General features: G+C 41.9%; 3 protein-coding genes across 5 annotated transcripts; all 3 read left to right on the forward strand.

Moving 5' to 3' along the window:
* The first annotated feature begins 1502 nt into the window (after positions 1-1502).
* Positions 1503-4719, forward strand: uqcr11 (ubiquinol-cytochrome c reductase, complex III subunit XI). 2 transcript variants are annotated; one of them, XM_006786651.3, is made up of 3 exons: positions 1503-1660; positions 2247-2377; positions 4360-4719. In XM_006786651.3, the coding sequence occupies exons 1-2, from the start codon at positions 1611-1613 to the stop codon at positions 2365-2367; spliced, it is 171 nt and encodes a 56-aa protein (XP_006786714.1). In that variant the 5' UTR covers positions 1503-1610; the 3' UTR covers positions 2368-2377; positions 4360-4719. The 2 variants fall into 2 exon arrangements, with proteins under 2 accessions (XP_006786714.1, XP_006786715.1); XM_006786652.3 differs by having other exon boundaries at positions 4389-4719.
* Positions 4720-5409: 690 nt separating this feature from the next.
* mbd3a (methyl-CpG binding domain protein 3a) lies at positions 5410-13506 on the forward strand. Its single transcript, XM_006786653.3, has 7 exons — positions 5410-5586; positions 7367-7523; positions 8774-8911; positions 9080-9170; positions 9265-9442; positions 12563-12709; positions 12825-13506. The coding sequence occupies exons 1-6, from the start codon at positions 5573-5575 to the stop codon at positions 12702-12704; spliced, it is 720 nt and encodes a 239-aa protein (XP_006786716.1). The 5' UTR covers positions 5410-5572; the 3' UTR covers positions 12705-12709; positions 12825-13506.
* Positions 13507-14336: 830 nt separating this feature from the next.
* Positions 14337-22943, forward strand: LOC102794769 (RNA-binding protein MEX3B). 2 transcript variants are annotated; one of them, XM_006786654.3, is made up of 4 exons: positions 14337-14872; positions 15402-15969; positions 17655-17896; positions 17997-22943. In XM_006786654.3, the coding sequence occupies exons 2-4, from the start codon at positions 15468-15470 to the stop codon at positions 19212-19214; spliced, it is 1962 nt and encodes a 653-aa protein (XP_006786717.1). In that variant the 5' UTR covers positions 14337-14872; positions 15402-15467; the 3' UTR covers positions 19215-22943. The 2 variants fall into 2 exon arrangements, with proteins under 2 accessions (XP_006786717.1, XP_006786718.1); XM_006786655.3 differs by having other exon boundaries at positions 15405-15969.
* The last annotated feature ends 434 nt before the right edge of the window (positions 22944-23377 follow it).

Consider the following 23377-nt stretch of genomic DNA (forward strand, 5'->3'; position numbering starts at 1 on the left):
TTTGTCCTCAGTAACTGAAACGGATGCACTATTGGGTTGAGGTCAAGTGATTGACTTGGCCATTGCTTTTGTAGTTTCCTTTTGGGTCATTATCTGTTTGCACTGCCCAATTAGTTTTGCAGCAATCTTTACAGTGAGTACACTTTATAATTCATCCTGCTGCTTCTATCAGCAGTCACATCATCAGTAAACACCAGTGACCCAGTATCACTGGCAACCATAGATGGTCATGCCATGGTGGTGCCTCCACCATTTGGGACAGATCATGTGGTACATGTTAATCTTGGTTTCATCTTCAGTTGTCTTCTGTCGTCTTGCAGGTTTTTTTAGTGTTGCTGAACTGACCCAGTGCATTTCTTCTTTTAAAGAACCAAATTGCTGATTTTACGTCTCCTGATAGATTTATTTTGTTCTTTCAGTCTAATGATGGCCTCCTTCACTTCCACTGACATGTCTGTGGCCCTCGTGTTTAAAACGGCAGTGAAAATCTATTAAATGCAAATTTAAATAATGCAGATTATGCAAATTCAACACTTAGAATCGGTTTCAGATATCACATCTGCATCGTTTGTTGTGAAATAAGGGAACAGACCTCACCCACCCATGAAACTGCTCATCAGCCAATTTTCCCATTACTTTTTAACCTCTGTAAATGGGGACTTTGTATACAAATGGCTGTAATTCTTAAACTTTTCGTTCAAAACTTTTGAAAAACCCCTTGAACTGAAGCTGAAAGTCTGCAATGTATATTGATTTTTTTTTTTTTTTTTTAAATATACTGTGGTGGCAAAAAAAATTGTCTATGTTCAACAAAGTATGGCCCTAACTGAATGCAGCGTGTATATTTTATTTTTGAGCTGGAAAAATCAAACCAGTCTGAGAACCAGATCTGAGCATGTTTTGTTTTCTCTGGCCCCTACACAGAGCCAGGTAAGTCTCCACACGTGCTTCACATTTGCAAGTAATACCCCCACACTTCATTAAAAACCTTACACCTTAAACGAATGAATTCAAAAAAATCTTACATACACACGCTACTCATTTGTTCAATTTGAAAACATTTAAAAGCACAGTAACACCTGAAACCAGATGCAGTTCTTTTTTCTCAGTCCACTAGGGTGCAGACATGCGCTGTCAGCTGTGTCCATAAAATCCAACACTGTCCTCTCAAAAATTACACGGCAACTTGTGACGGAAGTCAAGAAAAACAGTACAGGTGCTATGCTGGATTACTGCCTTGCCCCTGATTTTTTTTTCTGTGCAACTTGGTACAATGCACAATTTAAAAAAAAAACAAAACACTTTTCGTTGCAAGCGCCATATAAAAAACGTCAAAAATGATTTTGTAATTGAGACAGGACTCATTTCATGAAATATTACGATGTTTTATAGATTTGCCACATAAAATCGTGTTCGTTACTATTTTCTTAGGTGCTTACAAGCGCGTCAAAAAATTTCTTCGTCTTTAATTATTAAAGGCTTTTATTTTTTACGTAAGCGGAAGTACCTCTTGCGCTTGCGCACTAGATATAGGCTGCCGAGAAACTCGGAAGTGCTTCCAATCTTTTAAAGTGGCACGTCCTGCGTAAGGAGGACAAAATTCAGCCAAAATGATCGGTAAAGTAATCGGTCAGAAATATGTGGCCATTGCCAAGTCATGGTAAGAAGTTTTTACGTCGCGCCTGTGAGAAAAAGCGGAAAGAAATCGGACCTGTGCTTAAAAGAACCTCGATGTGTCCTTAGCTAGCATTAGCCGTTAGCCCAACTGAGGTCATAGTCGTAGGGACATGCTGACTTTAGACTGTCTGTTAAAGATGTTATGATTTTTATGTATTAATGCGAGTGTGAACTATCTTTTCGTTGTTAACTCTGCCTGTTCACAGAAGAGATTGGGAATCGCTTTTTTTAATACATCGAGCTAAGAGATTAAACCATGTGATCTCGGGCGAAGGTTTTTAATGTTCTTAATAAATCTGCTGCAAAGGCTGCATTAAACTTTATCCCAACTGGATTAAGTTACAGGATCCCCTCTCCTAAACAGTTACTTACATCATTTTGCAGCATGTTTATAGCTTCAGTAGATAAAAAGGCATAAACCCTTTTGTCTTCTTCTTCTAATAACCAAAACCACTAAAATGAATATTTGGTTTTACCCAATAAAATGTATTTCTCTCTTCAGTTTCATAAATCGATGCTGAAATTAATAGAAAGACAACGGACAAATTTTCACTGTCTTCTTTCCACAGGCTCCCAACTATGGCAGTATGGGGAACAACTGGAGGTGTAGCCCTAGTGTACCTCACAGACTGGCGTTTGATTTTGGATTATGTCCCCTATATCAACGGCAAATTCAAGAAGGATGACTAACATGTGTCAGGTTAGTCCAAAGAATGGCAGCGTAAAACAGTCATTCGGGAGATTATCATGCACCGTTGAATAATAAATAATCATTTAACAATCAGGAACCACATCCTAAGTTAGACTGACAGTGCTTAACAGAATGACAGGTGGCGTAAAGGTAGATCTAGGCGTGAGACTTCAGTGAGGACCAGGCATCCCCAGAGTCAGTGATGATAGTTCCAAAGACTTTACAAATTGTAGTGAATATATAATTGGTTTGTTAGCGATGACCAGTGGCCCATAAACCAACGGGGAGTCCTTTATGTGAAGTTGACATAGCTGCATGAAAATGAGAACAAACAGCTTATCATGAAGCATATATAGTGATAGAACATAAAGTAAGTAATAACATAATATGCAGCTTGTTGCAAAAATAACTGATCAGGCTACTCAGTACCAGTTTTACTTCTATGTTGACTTTAAACTTGTTTGAACAGGCAAGAATCACATTTCTCATGTGTGGCATTGTGTAACACTAAATGTTTTCAGCTATCTCTAACAGGCAGCACACGTGCGTGATGCTCAAAACAAACACATTCAGAAATATTTTATTGTTTTTTGTTTTTTAATAATTATTCTTAACATCTTTTGGGATAATTCAAACTGCTCAAGTCTAGCTTTGGTTTTCAGTAATTTTCTTGACATTGTGGATGTCCAGTCTACAGAGGGATGTATGTGACTTTAAAGAAAACAAGTCACAGTACCACAGTCGCGGGTTTGTTGGGGCCAAAAGTCGAGTCTTTCAGCATACTTAGGTCTTCAAGCGAACAATTTTGAGTCAAGTGAAACACAGACTCATTTCCTCCAATGCATACAGACCAATCATGAGTACTCACTCCCCAAAATCAAATTGTGAGCCAAGAAAAACCTACAATATTACATGTTTGTTGGGCATAGATATATATGTTTTTCCTGTTTACTGACCCAGCACACAGGCTGTCTATATAATGGTAACAGTCATGCCTCAATCCAGAGGTAAAAGCATCACTGGGTGGAGTATTAGCCCCCTGTTTCCCAAATATATTCTTTAATAAGTATTGCCTGAACTACATGACTCAACCGAACAGAATGGGACACTACATTAATATCAAAAACAAACAAGCAGACATACTGTGATTTCCGAAACAAATGTCCAGAGTCGGAGCTGAGATTGAAAAGTCTTCAACTGATAGGATGGAAACAATGAAGTGCTTGTCGTAATAATGTGAAGATTGAAAATGTGATTACTAAATGTGAGATGTCATCTGACACAAAGCTGCCAGGCGATCTTTTGGTTTCATTTATTTCTCACTTACAAAGCAGACATTCAGAAAGGCAATGAACAAATTCAGGAGCTCATTATGCTCAGTCACTGGAAAACACTAGTCATAAAAAGACTTTCTGGTCTGATCAAATTAAAGGGCTTTAGCATGAATTGTATTTACTACAGCTCTGGAAAAACAGGGGCACATTTCATCAGTTTGCTAAAAGAAAGTATTGACAATTGTGGTGACATACTCATTGATATATTTTATTTTTCTTTCCAGTTTGTTTTTGTATGTGATTTTTTGTTTTTGTCATATTGTATATTGTTGTCCTTAAAGGTTTGGTTGCTTTAACATAGTAATCGGCAGATGTTTGGGATAAATAAATTAATAACTTAAATGAGACTGGACAGTTCAGAGAGGACACATGACCAGAATTAAGGAAAGTGGCCTGTTTGAGACTATATTTGGCAGCTTCTAATGAAAAGACTGTGACCACTTGAAATTTAAAACTCATAGGCATTAACTTTGAATTGGTTCATTCAGTTGATGTTGATTCAATTTTGAATGACTGTTTCAAACGAGAAAAAAATTACAGTTAATAAACAAAAATGCTTTAATATTCCATTAAGTTTTTCTTTTCCGTTTGCCCTCAGCATCCAGCTTTGATAATTTCTTGAACACATTATAACACATGTACATTCCTCCTCCTCAGGTCAGCGCTGTTTTTTGTTTTTACACAAGGACCTACAGAGAGACTACGGACTGCTGCAGCCAGGACCTTCCACTGCATGGCAGGCCACCAGAGACCATCATTCTCACCCTCCAGCTCATTCAGCATTGAACTGTTCACTACCAACGTCCAATGAAATGATCCTTGGGTTTGGCATTTCAGCGTTCTTCTGCCAGTAAAAATATGAACAGACGAAGAAGAAAACAGTCACGATTTAAACGTGCATTTGGTTTCTTTCCCTGTTCAGATTAAGGACGTGTATTTATTCTAATCATCTGTGCTCTGTGGGTCAAATTTGATTCTTGATTTTTGTGAGAAGTAAAGTATGTGTGATTTCTCCTATATTATGGCTGTTTATGGATTTATTTACTTTTGCTTGTGTTCTTGCTGAAGTTAAATGTGTAAATGTGCATGAAGCAAATTTAAAAACAGCCCCTCTTACTCATCCTCATAACTGGTCACAATGAAAAGTACTGACAGTTTCACTCTTTTGTTAAAAAGCTATAAAATATCAAGGCACTTAATATTTTTATTAACAGCTGGGTAATTAAAAAAAAAAAGGTTTCTAAACTTTTTCCATCTCCTTTTACAAAACGTGGTGTAGTAGAAAATACTGGTCCAGGACTTCAATTCTATACAAAGTGAATAGAAAATGTATTAATGTGTAGGTAACAGTTTAACAATTAAACAAAAATAAATAAATAAAGCCTGTTAAACTTGGATTTTAATCTAGCTGGCCTACCTGTTACAGCATCAAACTAGTGTAATTGCATTATTGTATTGTGTCATTAGACTTTAGATACAGACCGTTTATCCAGAAATATCCAGTTCACAATAACTAAAAACAAATATCATTTTACAATTAAGTAACATGTTTTCCCATAAATGCAGTTTTGAGTATAATTATGAACACGATGAAAACGTTACAGTGTCAAAACTCTGTCATAGTTACTTTCCGCCTATGACAAAGCCCACGTGAGACCTGCGCGAGCTTTACTTTCGGACTACTTTACAGCGTGTGACGCATAAGTTACTAATACGGCGGAGTGATCTGCACTCGAGATCTGCAAGATCTCGAGCTGAGACAGACAGCTAGCAGACAAAATTCATGCCTGTGGTAATATTAATAAGGTAGTGAAGTTTTTGTCGTTTATTAGCAAAAATTAGGGGCAGAAATATTGAGACAGCCGGGACCATGGAAAGAAAAAGGTAGGACTTTGTCATGTTTAACCGATTGAGTTATTGTAATAACGAGGAAATGCACGCACGCCTGCATACATCCGTGGGGCACTTTAGAAACGGTCATCAGTAAATGAATCGATCTGGGGAGGTTTAATTAATTTATTTGCAGCATTACTTTTGTAGCTAAAAGTTGACTTTAAAGCGGGTTGAGTTCGTTTGGTTTAAAATACTGCAGCTTCAAGCAACAATTGACACGCTTTTGCTACGACTTTGACGTCCCGGTGCTGCTAGCTTGATTAGCTAGCTAAGTTTCATTGTTTACACACGCTTGACTTGCAGTGCGCAGGCCCGTCACAGCTACAGCAGCACGAGCGCTCCAAACTTCACGTGGGGCTCACCATGAGTACGCTTCAGACACGCTTCAGTTAGAGACGGTCAAACAAAAACAACCACGTGGATATTATCAGCTACTGCTGGTCAGACCGCTTTTAACCACAGGGTGGGCTACAGAGGTGCCTGAATGACGTCTCTTGACTTGTTGTCAGCACACCTGTTGGGGTCCCGTGCTCGACAAGTTATTTTATATTATTTCTTTGAAAATATCTTTTTATGTCATTGTGTATTTGGAGTTATAGGCTATATGAGTCTACGTTATTGTGCCTACTCAGTGTTTACTTAATTTATATTTTAGAGCTGTTTTGTTAGATGTGTTGCAATTTCTGATTCCCTTTTGGCCAGGCCTCTTGAGAAGGTTGTACAAAACCCCTAAGTACTTTCTGGATCAAAATGGCTCTATGTCATTCATGAGAGAGTTTATGAGGAATTTAGAACAGTTTAAATACCAGTAGTCAATTTTTGGCAGATGGTCACTAATATCTGATAACCTATTTTTAAAAAGACACACAAATCGTTTCACTTTCTTTTAGTGTAAAGGAGTGTAAATGCACATTTAACAAATCATTCATTTGTACTCCGGTCATGATTACACAATTGTCTCAAGAAAAATAAGTGCAAGTTTAACAGTGCCAATGTAGTAAGTCAAATTAAGCTAAATGCACAGCTACGTTTATGCCCTCCTTCACAATTTTCATGCTAACAAAAAAACAAAACGCATCTACTGGGGTGGCCCCAGATACCATTTCGAAGTGTGGCTCTGTCAAAAAGCTTATTCAAAAAAGTAACTGAGAGTGTCTGTGGAGTACTAAACTCTTGGACATCTCAGTTAAAAATAGTGGAATGAACCCAATGAGCCTGAGTTAAATGCAATTTTTTGTTCTAACTTTGTTTCTACACAGCGTTCAAATGTGATTATAAAAACAGCTGTGTTGATGCAGAAGAACTGTGTATTCAGACTTTTTTCCTTTGATCAGGAATCAGTTAGTAATGGGCAAGCGCCTGTTTTTATTCTTGTATATAATAAAGTCTTTATTGTATTATGGATACAGTAGAATTCATTGAGTGTTTTTTATCTGACTTATTTTCATTTCCTATTTAATTGAGCCGCTTTTGTGGATTTCTTTTTTTTTTTTTTCTTCTTCTTTTTTTCTTTTTTTTTTACACCGACTTTAATTTTAACATGTTTTATTTATCTAACTATTTTACTTTATTTAAGCTGTTTTGTTATATGTTGGGTTTAATGTTTGGGCTGCTCTCACACAGGACTTTCTGAGCTTGTGGGATAAATATTAAAGTACTTGTTGTTTTATCTTAAAGAATTGTACCTGCTATAAGCAGAACTGATGTATCTTAAATACTGTTGATCTCTGGTGGACGCTTGTTTTGATGGTTTTTCTGTTTTTCTTTCTAGTCTACCTGTTAAGCGTATTCTCAACAAGCCGCAGATATTCCGCGGCAGCCCTCACGCTGATGTGAATGCTGGCCACTCCCGGGGCGAACAGTCACTCCTGATCAAAGGGCAGCGCAGCAGGCACAACCATCTCTATGACATCAGCCATCAAATAAGGGTAAGACAGTTTGGTCTCTGGTGTTTATGAGGCTTAAAAATGTATACCTGTAAGTTTAAGTTGTACTTCTTCATATTTAGTTTAACTGCATACACCTGTCCAAAAAACAGAATAAGAGCAAAACCCTTTGATTCTATTTGCATATGCCATATAAAAATGTCATTTTTGGAAGAAAGAATTTTCTTAAATGCAAAAAATATATCAATTATCTCAAGTACAGTCAAATAAAATAAGATGCGTATGCAGCACATCGGTTTCATGCTGTTGGAATCATGTTAAACTGCATTGTCCCTTTTTAAATAAATAAATAAATAAGAAAAAATATATTAAGCTAAACAAAAAATTTACTATTACTCTGTGTTCTTTGAAGGCTTTCTGACATTAATAGGAGGCTGTAAGGCATCAGCAAGCTGTATAGTTTAACCAGTTTGGTATCAGTTGTGGCTAAAATAAGAGTAATTTCAGTCCTGAATTATTAGCTCCAAGTCTGATTTTTGCCACTTCATTTGAGTGTTTGTCATAAACATCATAACCAACAGCACAGCTCATCAGGCTGTACACTGATCACACTGTCTGCCTGAGGCCTTTTAGCAAACTGTGCTTAAAATTTCATGACCGTCACAGGAACCTCTCTGTCATGAAGCCATCACAGATGAATTGCAGTAAAAACAGACTTGAGTCTGACGTGCTCACTTGTTCGCTTAAACCTACCTACGTAAGGACGTTTTTCTCTCGTGAATTGAAACTTTAGATTCCTAACCTGAAATATCCAATTTGCACATGATTTTTGGATGGTAGATTATTACCTCTTGACATTTGAAACCTGTCGTTACTTCATAGTTGCTATTATAGAGTGCATTGTGTCCTTCACCAGTAAACCTCCCCCAGAGATGAGGTTTTATGATTGACCGTTGACTGTACAAGTGGTAAATGTTGTAAAATTAACATCATGACAGCCTTTTATGTCTGCTGTTAAGCTGAAGGATAGGTGTTTTCCTTGTAGCTATTTAGTACGTTTTTGTTTTCATGCCACATTGTGTCATAGTAGTCATTCCATTGCCTTGTAATGTTTTTATAGCCTCTTCACAATTAAATACGGGATGCAGCAGCCACTGCTATACAGGATTGACAGCAGTAAAAATAAAGCAGTAGGATAACTGTGTTGGCTTTAAAAGTGGCTCTTTTTAAAAGTGTCATTAAAAAAAATCTGCTCATATAGTAGAAAACTAACTTACGGTTCTCTCTTAAAGGCTAAGCCTGATTTAAACACAACGCTGCCAGTTCGACAGACAGCTTCCATCTTCAAACAGCCAGTGACCAAAGTAACAAATCACCCCAACAACAAGGTGAAGACGGACCCCCAGAAGGCTGTGGAACAACCAAAACAAGTAAGTCAGAAGCAGAAAAAGTGTGTCAAGTGTTTGTTTGTTTTTTCTAATGGTAATTTAAATTTTTTTGTGTGTGTGAGAGAGAGAGTGACTGAGATGTTCAGTTTTGGAAACACTGTGCCTAAAATACACAAAAGGTATCCTCTTCCTCTTTGCTTCACTCTTTAGCTGTTCTGGGAGAGGAAGTTGAGCGGGTTAAATGCATTCGATATAGCAGAAGAGCTGGTCAAAACGATGGATCTCCCCAAAGGCTTGCAGGGTGAGGTTAACCTTTAAAACTTATCCGTCACATATAATTCAAACAGAAATAATTCTACCAGGTTGACCCATACCACCTAATTTTTTCTCCTTAGGGGTGGGGCCTGCATGTTCAGACAAAACGCTGCTCTCTGCGATCGCCAGCGCCCTGCACACCAGCCCGGCGCCCATCACTGGACAACTCACTGCTGCGGTGGAGAAAAATCCAGGAGTCTGGCTCAACACTGCGCAGCCTCTCTGCAAAGCCTTTGTAGTGACTGATGATGATATTAGGTGAGATACTTTCATATTTAACACAAAGGAGCTCTGGTTTTCTAATTGTAATACTGAGTGATATTATTAACCCTGGAGAACCCATGGGGTCAGAGCCGACCCCATTGGTTTTCTAGGGAAACCATGGGGTCAAATTTGACCCCATGGGGTTCTCCAGGGTTAATGCATAGGAAACTGATGAAGGCTTGAGTCCACTGCTGGTGGCTTCTTCTGCTTCTGCTGTTTTCAACAATCAATGGCTTGACTGTCAGTGACTGCTGTTTTCTGTTCTCATGTAGCATACGCCACCACAGTGACAGTTTTAAAGTGTCAGGTTCTCACAAAACTCTGCATGATGAGCTTCAGTTTTGGAATCATTTGGATTTTTCTTTTAAAGGAAAAACTCCTAATGCTAAGGCTCCGGTTGCCCAGGTAACCCGCTAACGTTGGGCTTGCTGAGGCAATCTGTTTAGGGTAAAATCAGGTAATCAATTTATTCTTGGAGCGGTCTAGAAACCAAAACTGACCACCATGTATTGACAAATCCACAGTACTCTTCACACTCATAGGTTGTTGCTTCCATCACTCACCTCGAAATTTAGAGAAGTTTATCCTGCAACCCGCCCAGTTTGCGTCACTACTGGGGGTTTCTTTTGTTTGTCATCTTTTTTTTTCTTCTTGTGCTTGTAGTTTGCTGAATGTCCCAGACTTTCTGTGGTCGTTACAAATCACTTCCTGTGTGGACATGGCTTTAAGGTGTATATTGTCAAAAGGCAAAGGCTTGTGACCAGTTTAAAGTAAGAAATAAAATGAAAAAGGGCCTTAAAGCCTCAGACAACATTATCATTATTATTATTTAATCAGGAAGTGAAACTTCAGATTAACAATCTCTTGTTTCTGTGAAGAACGCATCATTAACCTGGGGAGCTGAGCTCTTGGAGGGAAAAACTCCACAAGGGGCCCTTGCTGGGTTCACATACTGGACTCCAATAGTAAAACCATTAAATAGGCTTTAAAATTGCACAGTAATGTCACCGAGGACATCAATATCTTGTCTGAAAAAGCTTTGTCAGAGCTGTCAGCGGACAAATGCAACTGGTCTTGGTATTCACATTTAGTATAAGCTGGTAGCCGGTCACTTGACCTCTGAGCACAGAAGTTTTCTATTCCAGTGACACAAGAATACAGCTTTAAATTCAGGCTCAACATATAGTGAATCAGCACTTTGTACCTATTTACTGAAGCTCCACCTAGCATGCTACAGCTGATGACCAAAAACTTGTGCACTGCCAAAACCAGCGCACTTTATTTTTTATTGCAGGACAGTAGATGTTTGACTGTTGGAGCGTTCTGAACCAAGGACATTTCATACTGAGAACAAGTGTTACACACTGAAAACTTGGGACAGTTGTATCACAAGTCACCATTATTATTTTTCTATTTGACCTTCAGTTCAGGCACATTATTATATAAATGTTAGAAAAACAAACTAAATTCACTGTGTTCAAAAGTTCAATCTTGAGATTTACTTTGCTTCTCTTTTATGGCTTTGTAATGAGTCATACTTCGCATTTATATTCTTATACCAAATTGAACTATGGTGTCTTTTTATGGGTCATTGTTCACATGATGAGAACAGCACATCAGCCTCAGTCCATTTAGCGAAAAGCAAGATAAAATGCAGATATGTGGTTTTTCTTCTTTTTCTTTTTTTGATACGTGACCACTAACCATGTGACGTTAACTTATCTATCATTTTGGACGTGTGACAATCATGGTCACAATGTAGGATCAAGTGACTAAGGACCCAGTCACACAGGCCTTGAGACCAGTCTGTGACCACCTGGCAACCACTTGTCACTAGGAGAAAATGTGTGTTACTCAGCCAGCAGGCAGAAACCTCCCTGTCCTTGGTTTGGTCTCTGGTACTTGCTGCCGTAGTAGTTATAATGGAAGTGATGGACAAATGTAGGTCAGCTGTATGTCAGACAGCTCTCAAGTGATGTGTGTATGACGCCAGGTGAGAAACAACAATAGAGAACAGGGCTATTTCTTTGTATATTTAATGGGAACCTGTTATTCTGACTTTTATTCTTGGACTCTGCTAAAGTAGATTTGCATGACTTGAGTGCATGAGTCAGCTGTTTTACCTCTTCTTCCATGAAGGCCACCCTCACTTTATGCCAGCGGTCCCCAACCCCCGGGCCTCGGACCGGTACCGGTCCGTGAGTCGTTTGGTACCGGGCCACGAGAGTTGAGGCTCAGTTGTGAAATGTATGGTTTTCAGGGTTTTTATCGGTTTTCAACGTTATTTTGTTATCGTTTTTATCGTTAACTCTGTTTTCCTTGGTCGTTTCACGTGTGTTATGAATAAATCTTCTTTTTTTCGGTACCGGTATTAGTTTTATTTTGTTGTATTTATCCGCGACACCTTAAAGGCCGGTCTGTGAAAATATTGTCTGGCATAAACCGGTCCGTGGTGCAAAAAAGGTTGGGGACCGCTGCTTTATGCCACCTGTCTGCTGATTGGCTGCCCCTCAATCACATACGGTTTGAAGAGCACGGCTCTGAAGCTACTGTGTTCACAGACATAAATGTGTGTCTGAGATCGTATCAAAGATTTGCCCTGTTATTGAGTGTGCATACATACATACATACATACATACTATCCTCCTTCACCGGTGACATTAATTTCCCAAAACATGTTATCATTTTTAGTTATTGTAATGATGTGCAAAGTTTTCTAGACTGAAGTGCTCATATTAAAATTTAGAGCACACGTCTCCATGTAGAAGTCATAAAAACAGACTTAATCTCCACAGAGGAGATGCACATTTCTTCTGTGTTCATGTGTTGGATGTATCATCTACAGTTATCAAGCTTCATGTCTCTGGGAATTGAATGTATTTATTTATTTATTGCTTATTTTGGGTCTGAAAATGAAATGATTTTCTGGAGTGAGCAAAAATAAATAAATAAAAATCAGCCTCCCTCTAAGTTCACATGGTGGGCTGAGGTGTAGTGTGCAGCTCTTTGGTGGACATCAAATGATTTGCACTTTTCCTTCCCTGAAACTTTTTTCAAGTCGTGAAAGACGTTATGTCATTAATGAAATTATGTGTTCTTGTCTGTGCCCCTCAGGAAGCAGGAGGACTTGGTGCAGAATGTGAGGAGGCGGCTCGAAGAAGCCCTTATGGCTGATATGCTGGCTCATATAAAAGACACCGCTGCAGACGTAGAAGCAGAGGTGAAGGGTGAGCAGGTGGAGAAGGAGGAGTTATAGCCAAGGTACACAGAAAGGCAGTAATCACTACAGTATGGCTGAATTTCTCATGGTTAATTGCATTTAATATGACCTACAGTATATTCCTAAACAAGTAACTCTCCTCTATCTCTCCCACAGACTTGTTTGAGACATTTGCTGGTAAAGTCTTTTCAATGCTCGAATTAACGGCTCCATGAAGGTTTGTATGCAGTTAAACTGAAGCAGACTTTATATGCAGACATTCTGCAGATTTTTTTCCCTAACCTAAACAAAGACTGTGGTCTTTAATTATTATTTTTTAAACATATGACCTTATAATCCTGTAAGGGTGCTCTGAGTTTTCATTTTTACCTCTACTAAAGTCCGGCAGCTGGTTATGGTGCTCTACACAATGCAGTGTTATGTTTAGTTAACAGCTGTTTAAGCTCAGTGTTGAAAACGCAAACCTTTATGTACACGACTGATCTGTGTGTGTGTTACATTTTAATTGGTTTTAATAAGTGTTTTTATTTCCTGCTATTGCTTTTTATGTTTTACTGACACTGTAAGTTAGCATGTCATGTTTGAAAGCATAGAAATGCAGCAGTATTTTTACATGGCTCTGGATGGTGATGATTACAGTTTTACAGTTCAAACTTTTTTTTTTTTTGATCACAATAATTTGAGTTTACATAGCTTTGAACATGAAGCCATGGTATTTGTATTTTCACTATTCTTTGAACAACTACTATTGCATTTCAGTAAAAGGTGCGTTCCCTCAGATCATACAAACACACTGCTGATGTACTGTTTTCTGTCAAATAAAGGCATTTTTCTTATATGTGTCCTTTTGTATGTTTGTTTGTATTTAGTGTCTGTTAAAGTGATACCTACAAAAAACGAACTTTAATGTCCCCGCAGAACAAATTTTATTAAACCGTATCCATCCAGGTCATAGGAGAGCAGTGTAAGCAAAGACACCCACACCACCCATCCCCAGCCACCTCCTCCAGCTCTTCAGAGGGGATACCAAGCCATCCAGGGGATACAATCCCTCTAGCATATCCTTCTCCCACCTCACCTAGGAGGCATGCTGGTCAAATGCTAACCACCTCAGCTGGCTCTACTCTGAGTCCTTCCTGTATAACCTTTCAGACAGACCATGAATCAAAAGACAATATTCGGAAATAGTTTCTTTATATCGATGAAGAAGGGGGGGGGGGGGGGGGGGTAATAAATTAGTATATTCCTTTTGTCTGTGTTGGCAGTGGAGGGATCCCTACACCCATGTAACCCTTCATCCTTAAATAACATAAATCAGTCAGCATTAGTAATAAATTTCATCTTTGTGCCTCTGACTAAAGGTATACAAGGAAGCATGCCGATGTGTTTTTTTTTTAACATGTATGCGCTTATATAAAAATAACTTAAATCAAAACCCCTAGAACAACCCTGTGGCGCGTTAATGAGTTTGGTTATTTTTTTTAACAAATATCTTAGAAAGCAACTACTAGTGCATGAGCATCGCTCAGTGATGCTGTTGGACCACCCCAAACACCTCATTGGTAGCCATGATGAACACACCCAACCGTGGTCACATTTTTTTAAACGTATATCAGTGCCTTAATAGTTACGCTACAAAAACCTCCACGAAAGAGGAGAGTGAAATAGTGCTCTGACAGACCCGGCGGGGGTGACAGTAGCCCAGACTGCTGTGCGTTGATGCTCTCCCCTTGCTTCATGTGGCCTTTGAACTCATTGTTGTGTCGCGGGTGACGTCAGTGCCGTGTGCGGGAGACGGAGCGGCGTGCGCCTGGCGAGACAAAGGCGGCGGACCGACCGGGGTCAGGCAGGCAAGAGCAGCAGCAGAAAGCCGAGAATCACTGTTTTTTTTTTTTTAACTAAAAGGTAACCGCTAACCTTGGACTTCAGTAGAGCCCTCCCTGACGCTGGGAGAAATGAAGAGGCAGTGACACTCCTGTGGAAATCTCCTGGAGGAGGAAAAACAACAGTGCCCTCTTTTCGGTTTTAAACGTTTTTTTTCTTCTCCTCAAACGCCCCCCTTTCGGTTTGCTAGTTAGCCGAACCGCTAGCTCCTAGCGCTGCACAGCACAGCACAGGTCTCCTCCTTCAGTCTGCTCCACGTCTTTCCCTAAAGAACTGGGCTACGAGTGAAGAGAGGACTTCATCGACAAAACGTAGATAAAGTAAGTTCTCGTGGTTTCCGCACCTATTTAATTTTAAAAAATAACACGGCAGTCTGTGAATGTGAACACAAGTTCGACTGTCAGAACAGAGCTAAAGCAGCTAACCGCGGCGCTCTCAAACAAAGAGGTCGACAACGTGACTGAGTGCCGACTGTGTGGAGCTAGCCTGCTAGCTTTTGATTCTTGGAGCTAACAACAGCTCATTTATCTGTTTATTGTTTTTAAATTTACGTTTAAATTCGGTCAGCACACACCGGACCGGCTGGAGTCGGCACCGAAAAGGCTCGGGAATATACTGTATGTGGTTGTGAGGACGGGCAAAACAGTCAACCTCCTGGATGAGCTCAGTTGTCAGACAAACAGCAACAACAGACAAAGCAAAGGCGCTCAAATCAATACTGTTAATGCGTGTTGTTATTGTTGGGTGATCTGAGGCTCCACGGTGCTCTGTTACACTCGTATTTTGTGTATTTTAATAGAAGACATGGAAAAACCTTTTATTTTTATTGTTGTTTTCTTTGAATTTCAGCAGAGGGTGAGCGGACTCCCAACAAAACAGGCATCCGTGATCTGATGTGAGATCCACGGAGAGACTATGCCTAGCCCTTTATTTCACCCCGAGATTATGGACCACGACGTGGTGATCAGCAGCCAACACAACGGGGTCGGTCTGTCCAGGGAGACGGATCAGGAGTCCCGGGAGGAGGACCACCAAGAGGCGCTCCGCTTCGCCCTGGACCAGCTGTCACTGATGGCCATGGAGAAGGTGGACTGTGGGGGCGGCGGAAGCAGCGGGCTTGTGGACAGCCTGGATGGGACCCAGGGTCCGGGACCCGAGAATTGCAACGGTGTGAGTGGAGGGGGGTTCGTGGATCTACAAATGCTGGACCATCCCAGCGGGTCTCGGGACTCTCCGACGTCCTGCTCTCCATCCCCGGAGTACTATGGCTCAGGGGGGTACCACATGGCCGGCTCCCACGCCATGCTCCACGGGGAACCAAACTCCGTCCTCTGCAGCAGGAAAAGAAGTGTCAACATGACCGAGTGTGTGCCCGTCCCCAGCTCCGAGCATGTGGCTGAGATAGTGGGCAGACAAGGTAAGGCTGTGCCGTTGAGCAGCTTGTTCTTTGTTTGGGTGACTGCCTGGTGAGCTGGGTCTGTGAACTTCAGCTGTCTGAGCTTGATGTTGTGGTCGGGCTGCACTTCCCTCTCCTGCTCTTCAGTGGCAGCATAATGCGGATACTCCACTGAAATGAAATGCCGCTGTAGTATTTGTGATTTTTGTTTGTTTTGTTTTTTTAAAATCAGCAATTAGACAATGCTCTGACAGAGGGTGAGGGAGTGAGCGTGGCTGAGTGGGAAGGGAGGGGGAGGGGAGGGAGAGGGTCAGACAAAGCGGCAGATTGTCGGGAGTCTGGACATGTCTAGCAGCCTGCACCAAACAAAGGAAATATCGCGAAATGTGTAGATTTTCTTCGTACCGCAGATCACATGCGGCGCTGAACTCACACCTTCACCTCATACATGCGTTTGTGCTTTTGTTATATTTGCTTCTCAGAGCAGATGTGAGGCTGAAACGGGGCAGCAGCAGACGCACAAACACGGGACTGGGCGGTGTTACGCCCTGCACCCAGCTCAGTCTGCCGCTGCTGCTACTTGCCGCTACGTTTATACTCGAGATTATTTCTTTAATTATGATTTCTATTCGGATGTGTCCTACACTTTAAATTTAGTCACGCCGTCGGTTTGTTTTTCCCGTTGCGCTCGCGCTAACGTTACAGCATTGTTCTCTTTGTTTGAAAAAGCCATGCTTTCTGCTTCCCAGAATGACATCACGCTCCGTGCGTCCTATTGGCCGCCAAGAATGAAGCGTCCGCATTTAAAGACACAGAGCGCAGTGTGGATGCTGCTGCTGGGAGGAGGCATGCAGTGCAGCACTGATTTAATGTGGAGAGCTTCATGAAGACCTGCTGGCTTTACTGCCTGTTTCATAAAATGATCAGCAATACCTCAGTTTGAGCTGATGATAAAGGAATGGCTGATTATTTTTCATTTATGCTGTAGTTGCCAGTTAATTAGGTACACTTTGTGTAGTTTGGTGGCTCTCTGACTGTGGAGCATACACCACTGTTGCGGGGTGTGGATTATGTCAGGAAAATGCTTCTCATTTTTACTGAAGCGTGTTTTTTGGCTTCTGATGCCAGAGTAAGTCTGAGTTTATATTAATACAATCATGTTGTAGAAATGCTACTTTCAGCTCCTTCCTTTTTCACAAAGGGTCACCACAGTGGGCAGATATGCATATTTGATGTGGTAGACCTTTACACATTTTACCCTTCCTGACACAACTCAAAAGGATTTGTGTCTCCTCCTGGGACCAAAATTACTTTATTTATCCTTGCGACAGACTGGCGATCTGTCCAGGGTGTACCCTGCCTCTCACCCTATGGTAGCTGGAATAAGCTCCAGTCCCTCCACGACCCTATAAGGATAAGCGGAAAAGAATGGATAGATGGATATTTTATGGCAAATGTGTAAATTACTACACCAAAGTGCTACCAGGCGTATGTTACAAAAATATTTTTGATGTCAGGCTTTAAAATTTAGGCTGAAATTTGTGCTCTGCCTAATATAGCCCATTCATATTAGTGAGAGCAACTCAATTAGAAACATTAGAAACTTTACCAAGTGAAGCATTCTTAATTGTCAGCAAAATCAGATCAACTAATAAAACTAACAAAAAAAAACATTGCAGTTGATTGTGTGCTTCTGAATCTTCCAGGTTGTAAGATCAAGGCCCTGCGTGCCAAAACAAACACCTACATAAAGACTCCGGTGCGAGGCGAGGATCCTGTGTTCATCGTGACGGGACGCAGGGAGGATGTGGAGATGGCCAAGCGTGAAATTGTGTCTGCAGCAGAGCACTTCTCTATGATCAGGGCGTCCCGCTGCAAAGCTGGAGGGGGTGGAGGAGGCGGCTCCCTTCCCGGACCACCAAACCTACCTGGACAGACCACTATACAGGTGCAGTAGCCCTGCTGTGGTGCTGGGTCATGTTTTTACTTTTTGTCTTGTTTTGCTTGAGAATCAGCTAAAATATCATTTTATTTTATCCCTGATCCAGGTTAGAGTGCCGTACAGAGTAGTCGGTTTAGTTGTTGGACCAAAAGGGGCAACAATCAAGCGCATCCAGCAGCAGACTCACACCTACATCGTGACACCGAGTCGAGAAAAAGACCCCGTGTTCGAGGTGACTGGGATGCCAGAGAACGTGGACAGAGCGAGAGAGGAGATCGAGACTCACATCACCCTGAGAACTGGAACCTTTGTAGACCTCCAGGGAGACAATGACTTCCACACTAATGGCACTGATGTCAGTCTTGAAGGCCTTGGCTCCCTGAGTGGGGGACTGGGGGCGACTTTGTGGTCCAGGGCAACTAGCCACCATTCTGCCCCCCCTCCTCCTCCAACATCCCCACCTTCTGCTCTTTCCATGTCCGTACACCACTCGTCCGGCAGGAAGATGTCCTCATCGGTTCCCTATCACACGCACAATGGCGGGATGAGCGCAGACAGCTTCAGCACCGCCCGGAAGGCCACCGAGGGAGGCAGTCCCACTAGCCCTTTTAGCACAGGCTCCAGCAGCGCTGGGGGATTCACTTTTGGGGGCGACTCCACCCCAGGACTGCCTTCGTCAGACGAGCTGGGCTTCGAGTTCAGTGCTTCCAACATCTGGGCGCCTTTCGTCAACAGCGGATCGGGCAATAAGACGGGCAGCTCCTCTCAGCAGCAGCCTCTGCGTCGCAATAGCAGCGGCGTCAGCGCCGGCGCCATCACTCCACGATTGTCCCCGACTCTGCCTCAGGACACAGGCGTGGTCCCCCCTCTGGATCACCCGCTTGCCCGTCGTGCTCAAAGCGACCCCCTCAGCACTCTTTCCTGGCTGCAGTCTGGCAACGCAGGCGGCGGCTCCTTCTCCGGAGCATCGAGCTCCAGCTCCGGCGGCTCATCGACCGGTTACTCCTCCTGCTCGGCCTCCTCCCTCCCCGGTGGGTCGCCTACTGACTCAGAGGGAGGCGGCAGCGGTGTGGGTCTCACCTCTGGGATTTTGAGCCGACTGAAAGGCAGCTCTGGCTCCGGGGTTGCGGCTCTGGTTGGGGTCACCCCCGGGGTCAACAGGGACTGCTTCGTGTGTTTCGAGAGCGAGGTGACGGCAGCCCTGGTGCCCTGCGGCCACAACTTGTTCTGCATGGAGTGCGCTGGGCAGATCTGCCAATCAACAGAGCCAGAATGCCCCGTCTGTCACACTCCTACCACACAGTGCATCCGCATCTTCTCGTAATGTCCCGGGCAAAGGAAGGGGTGGTGGGGTGGGGTAAAATGTGGGATGGGAGGGGAACGGTCCCAAGTGGGGCACCAGCTGCGGCAGAGACAATGGAAGGAGTCACAATAATAACCTTCACACACATGATGGACCATAATAAATGCATTAATAGAGATGACGATACTATAAGGATGCTGATTTATTGCTGGTAACTGTCGATAAATGATGATGATAATAATTAATAGTGACTTATTTTCAGAGTGAAGTTAATTGAAACTGGTCTGTAGACAGTTGGAGCTCAGCCAGTCTCTTGGTGTTGAACTTAACGGAAGGAAACTAGTGTCTTATCTCTCTTCAGGCCTTCTTTTTGACCCAGAGCGGCCCTTGTGGCTGCCTGCTGGTCTGTCTCAACATTTCTTCATTCTGGCTTCTTCTTCAGATCTCTGCCTGCTCTCTCTCTCTCGCTCTCTCTCTGTCTCACAGCCTTTCTTTTTGACACTTTTGTACTTAACAGATATTTTTCAATGAAGCTGTCGACGAGGCCTGCACTTTTCTACTCCCTAATTTTACTGTTCTCAACAGGGCACTGCCCGTTTCCAACAAATCCCTTTGTCCTTTGCTCTCACTCATGCTGTTGTTTGTGGCACAAAGTGGCAAGGTTCCTCTTTTTTTTCTGTAAGTTTGGGACTTTCCTCTCTGTTTTTATTTTAAAGATCGCCGTGTTGTCAGGCACCTAGAAGAACAATAAACCCAAGGGACCTCTTAAGGATCAATTCCAGTTTCTCTTTGCCACAAAAGAATAGCCATCAGTAAGTAAGCCAAATGAATGTTATTAATAGGCATCTCTTGAGTGAATTCATGTTGGATGCGTTTGGATGAGTCTGCCCCACATTTCAAATGTGGCTGTCGCATTGATTCACATTAATTTTCCTTTAATAGGTGAGAAACGTACCATACGTGAAGTAACGTGTTTGAGGTCAGGTCTCTGTGTTTGGGCAGCCTGACAATCCCTTTACACCCCTCTGTCTCTGCGATATGCGAGTATGAGTGTGTGTGCGAGAGAACAACGCCCACTCATGCTGTTCGTCGCACCGCCGTGAGTAGGTCTGCTCCCTGTCCCGTTCTTCGCTGCACACTCGGTCTTGAAGGAAAGCGACGCTCTGATCCATCCACACTACTGTAGTTGTCCTCCCACGTCTGTTACACCCAGAGCCGCCTGTTTCTGGTGTTTTATACTAGTTTTTGACTCTTGACTGTCAAGTGTGTGGCTTACAGACAATATTTTGAACACTAGAATAAGATGGGGCTTTTCTGATGTCACACAAGAATGTGTTGTCCAGTTAAGGTTAAGGAGAGAGGCCTCCTGCTGCTCCTCCTACACTAAACAATTACAAGGGGCCTCCATTGAACCTTCTCTTCATGCACTGTAAGGCCCGGCCCCTCTAAACTAAAAGCGAAAAAGAAACAGCTCTTACTGTTTTTGTTAGGTCTTCCACCTGTTTCTCACAGCGAAGCTGTACGGCACTCTCTGACGTCACTGTTGTCCCCATACAGCGCTGTACTCCTGGCAAAATGTAGTGCACTATGTGGCCGGTTGATTGGGGTCTGTCATGTGTTTCATAGCATTACTGAGTAACTCCAGTGAGGCGGGTACATCCTGTTTTTAAGTTGTTTTTTTTTCTGTTAGTGTTTTGATTTCATTGAGTTTGCAGTAACTGCCTCCTGTAGTCTTTATACTATGTGTATGATTTTTTTCCAACGTCTGTGTGACGTTACACAGTTGCAGGTTTTTTTGTTTTGTTTTCCCCTCTCTCCTCTCCCTGACACGCGTGGATTCAGCTCATAGAACGAGACAAAGCCATGACAGCTGAATTTTAAAGAAAAAGAAGAAAAAAAAAAAGAGAAAAAGACGTACCTAATTTACAAGGGCTTCCTCTGAACGCACAGACACACGATCACATTTTCAGGCTCACACAGTAGGAAGAATCAACTTATCCTTTATGGCAGCTAGTAGCTAGGTCATCCAGGGCTTCCAGACACTCGTCGTGTTCAAATCCCAGCAGCTGCAGAATGTTGTGCTTCTTTTTTAGTTATTCTGTTTGTTGCTTTTTTCTTTCTTTCTTTTTTGGGAGGGGGGGGGTCTTTTGTGTGTTGGGGTGTGTGTGTGTGTAATTGCCCTACACAGTCATCACATGCAGATCCTGTTGGTGTGTATGGCGTTGCATCAGGGTGTCTCACAGATCAGGACGAGTTGCAGGGTTTAAATGTCAAGGAATTAAAGGTAACTCTTGAGTAAATATGTGGGCTGATTTTGCTGTGCTTTGGTGCTGTAGCCTGGATGATGATGTTTAACTTATTTTTGTCTGTTTCCTACGTGCGTGACGAGGCTGTCCTGGTTGAGCAGCAGCAGCGCACCAATTGGTGCGCAGATGAGCTCGTGGTGCTTCTAGTGCAACTCCCTGCACAAACGCAGGAGAAATAAGTCTGTAAAGGGAGGCCGTTTTGTTCTCAGATCAACTTCTCCAATGCACTGTAGACCCAATGACCCTGTTCTCATTCTCGCCCTCACCCCTCCCCCTCTAACTGCCCACCCGGCCCCGTGGGGCTGGAGCGTGTTCCTCAGAGCAAACACGGGGCTGCGAGCGCGTCTAAATGAGCCATTCTGTGATGACTGATGCGAGTCTGAGGCCCAACTTAAAGCTCTTACTTTCAACTGTCTGAGGTGACGCGTTAAACAATAAAATGTGTTGTGATTTCCAGATGGGTTCAGCATAGATCCTGCTGTTGCACCAGGATGTTTGTGGCCGTCGAGAGAATGCTAGGGTTGATGTACAGTAGTTTAATTGTTAAAAGGTACTTTTTTTTTTCCAGATTGACTGGTGATTTTTCTTTTGTTTTGTTTTTTTGTTTTTTTTTTAACAAGACGTCTCCCCCTTCCCCCACTTCCTTCCTAAAGGTTTGAAAACAGGGTTTCCTGAGGCATGCTAGCCAGTGACCTCTGACCTTTTTTGTGATTAGAGGTGGGGGGAATGCAAAGAGAGCCACGCCAGTACGGGGTGCCAGACTCCCCTCGAACCTCTGCTCTCCTCTATTTTTGCTTTAATTCTTTTTGTATGCAGAACCAAAATGTAAAACGTCAGCAAACTAGGTTTCAGGCCTAACCTGTGTGTATGTATATACCCTGGATACAATCATCGGGATCTTGTTTTTCAAAGCAAAACAACTTAATTGAAGATGAACGTAGTTTCTAAAAAACATGTATTATTATTTGTAAGTTAACCATCTGCATGTCTTCGAGCCTTCTGGCATTAGCTAATAATTTTTAAGATACAAAAAAAACAAAAATACAAAAAAACAAAAAACTTTTTACACATTTTATTTTTTACAATTTATTTGCTTACCTAAATATCCCAGACAATAATGTGACCCTTTTTATTACTTCAAATTTATTTTTGTTTTCCATTTTCTTTTCTTTTTCTTTTTTTTTTTTTAATTTTCCTTATTTCCTGTGTACTACATATAGGCGATTTATAACAAAATGAGAAAATTATTGAAGAAATTTTAAAATTGAAATATATTTTATTTGAAAGTTTATGGACCTTTTAACCGTGAGCCGGGAAAAATTGTATGATCGTATAATTTGAGCTGACTTGACGGTTATGAGAAATGTATCAAGAGTTTTATTTTTTATGCTTCTTTAATAAAGTCTTGTTTTGTTTTTGTTTTATTTTTGTTTCATTTTTTTACTGGAAAATAATAACTTGTCTGTGTGCTGTGTCTTTATTGTCAGTGGAAATGTGCACAAGATTGCAGCAGCCGCATCTTCCGACCACATGGTGGCAGTAGAGATGCACCTGCAGAGGAGTAAACCATAATGACGTGAAAAGTGTAGCTCGGGAGTGTTTGCTTGTAAATGTGACAACAAGACGAAGTTTTTCATTTAGGAAAAGGTTTTTCCAGCTTGTGCTGTAAACTTGAAGATTGTGTGTCAACAGTATGAATCCAAACTGCTCAACTTTAAATACAGTCCCACTGTTTTCACTCAAACGTCACTCTTAAGTGGCAGCATTTAATGTACTTTGGGCTCAATCTGAGCGTTAAGAGATGTCAAGGACTCATACAGCTATTGGGAGGAGTGAGTAGGATAAGAGGAGGCAGTTTGCTTTTTTTGCTGCTTCAGT

This window comes from Neolamprologus brichardi, chromosome 18 (genome assembly GCF_056152115.1).
Source record: "Neolamprologus brichardi isolate AB-2024 chromosome 18, ASM5615211v1, whole genome shotgun sequence".
Taxonomy (NCBI): domain Eukaryota; kingdom Metazoa; phylum Chordata; class Actinopteri; order Cichliformes; family Cichlidae; genus Neolamprologus; species Neolamprologus brichardi.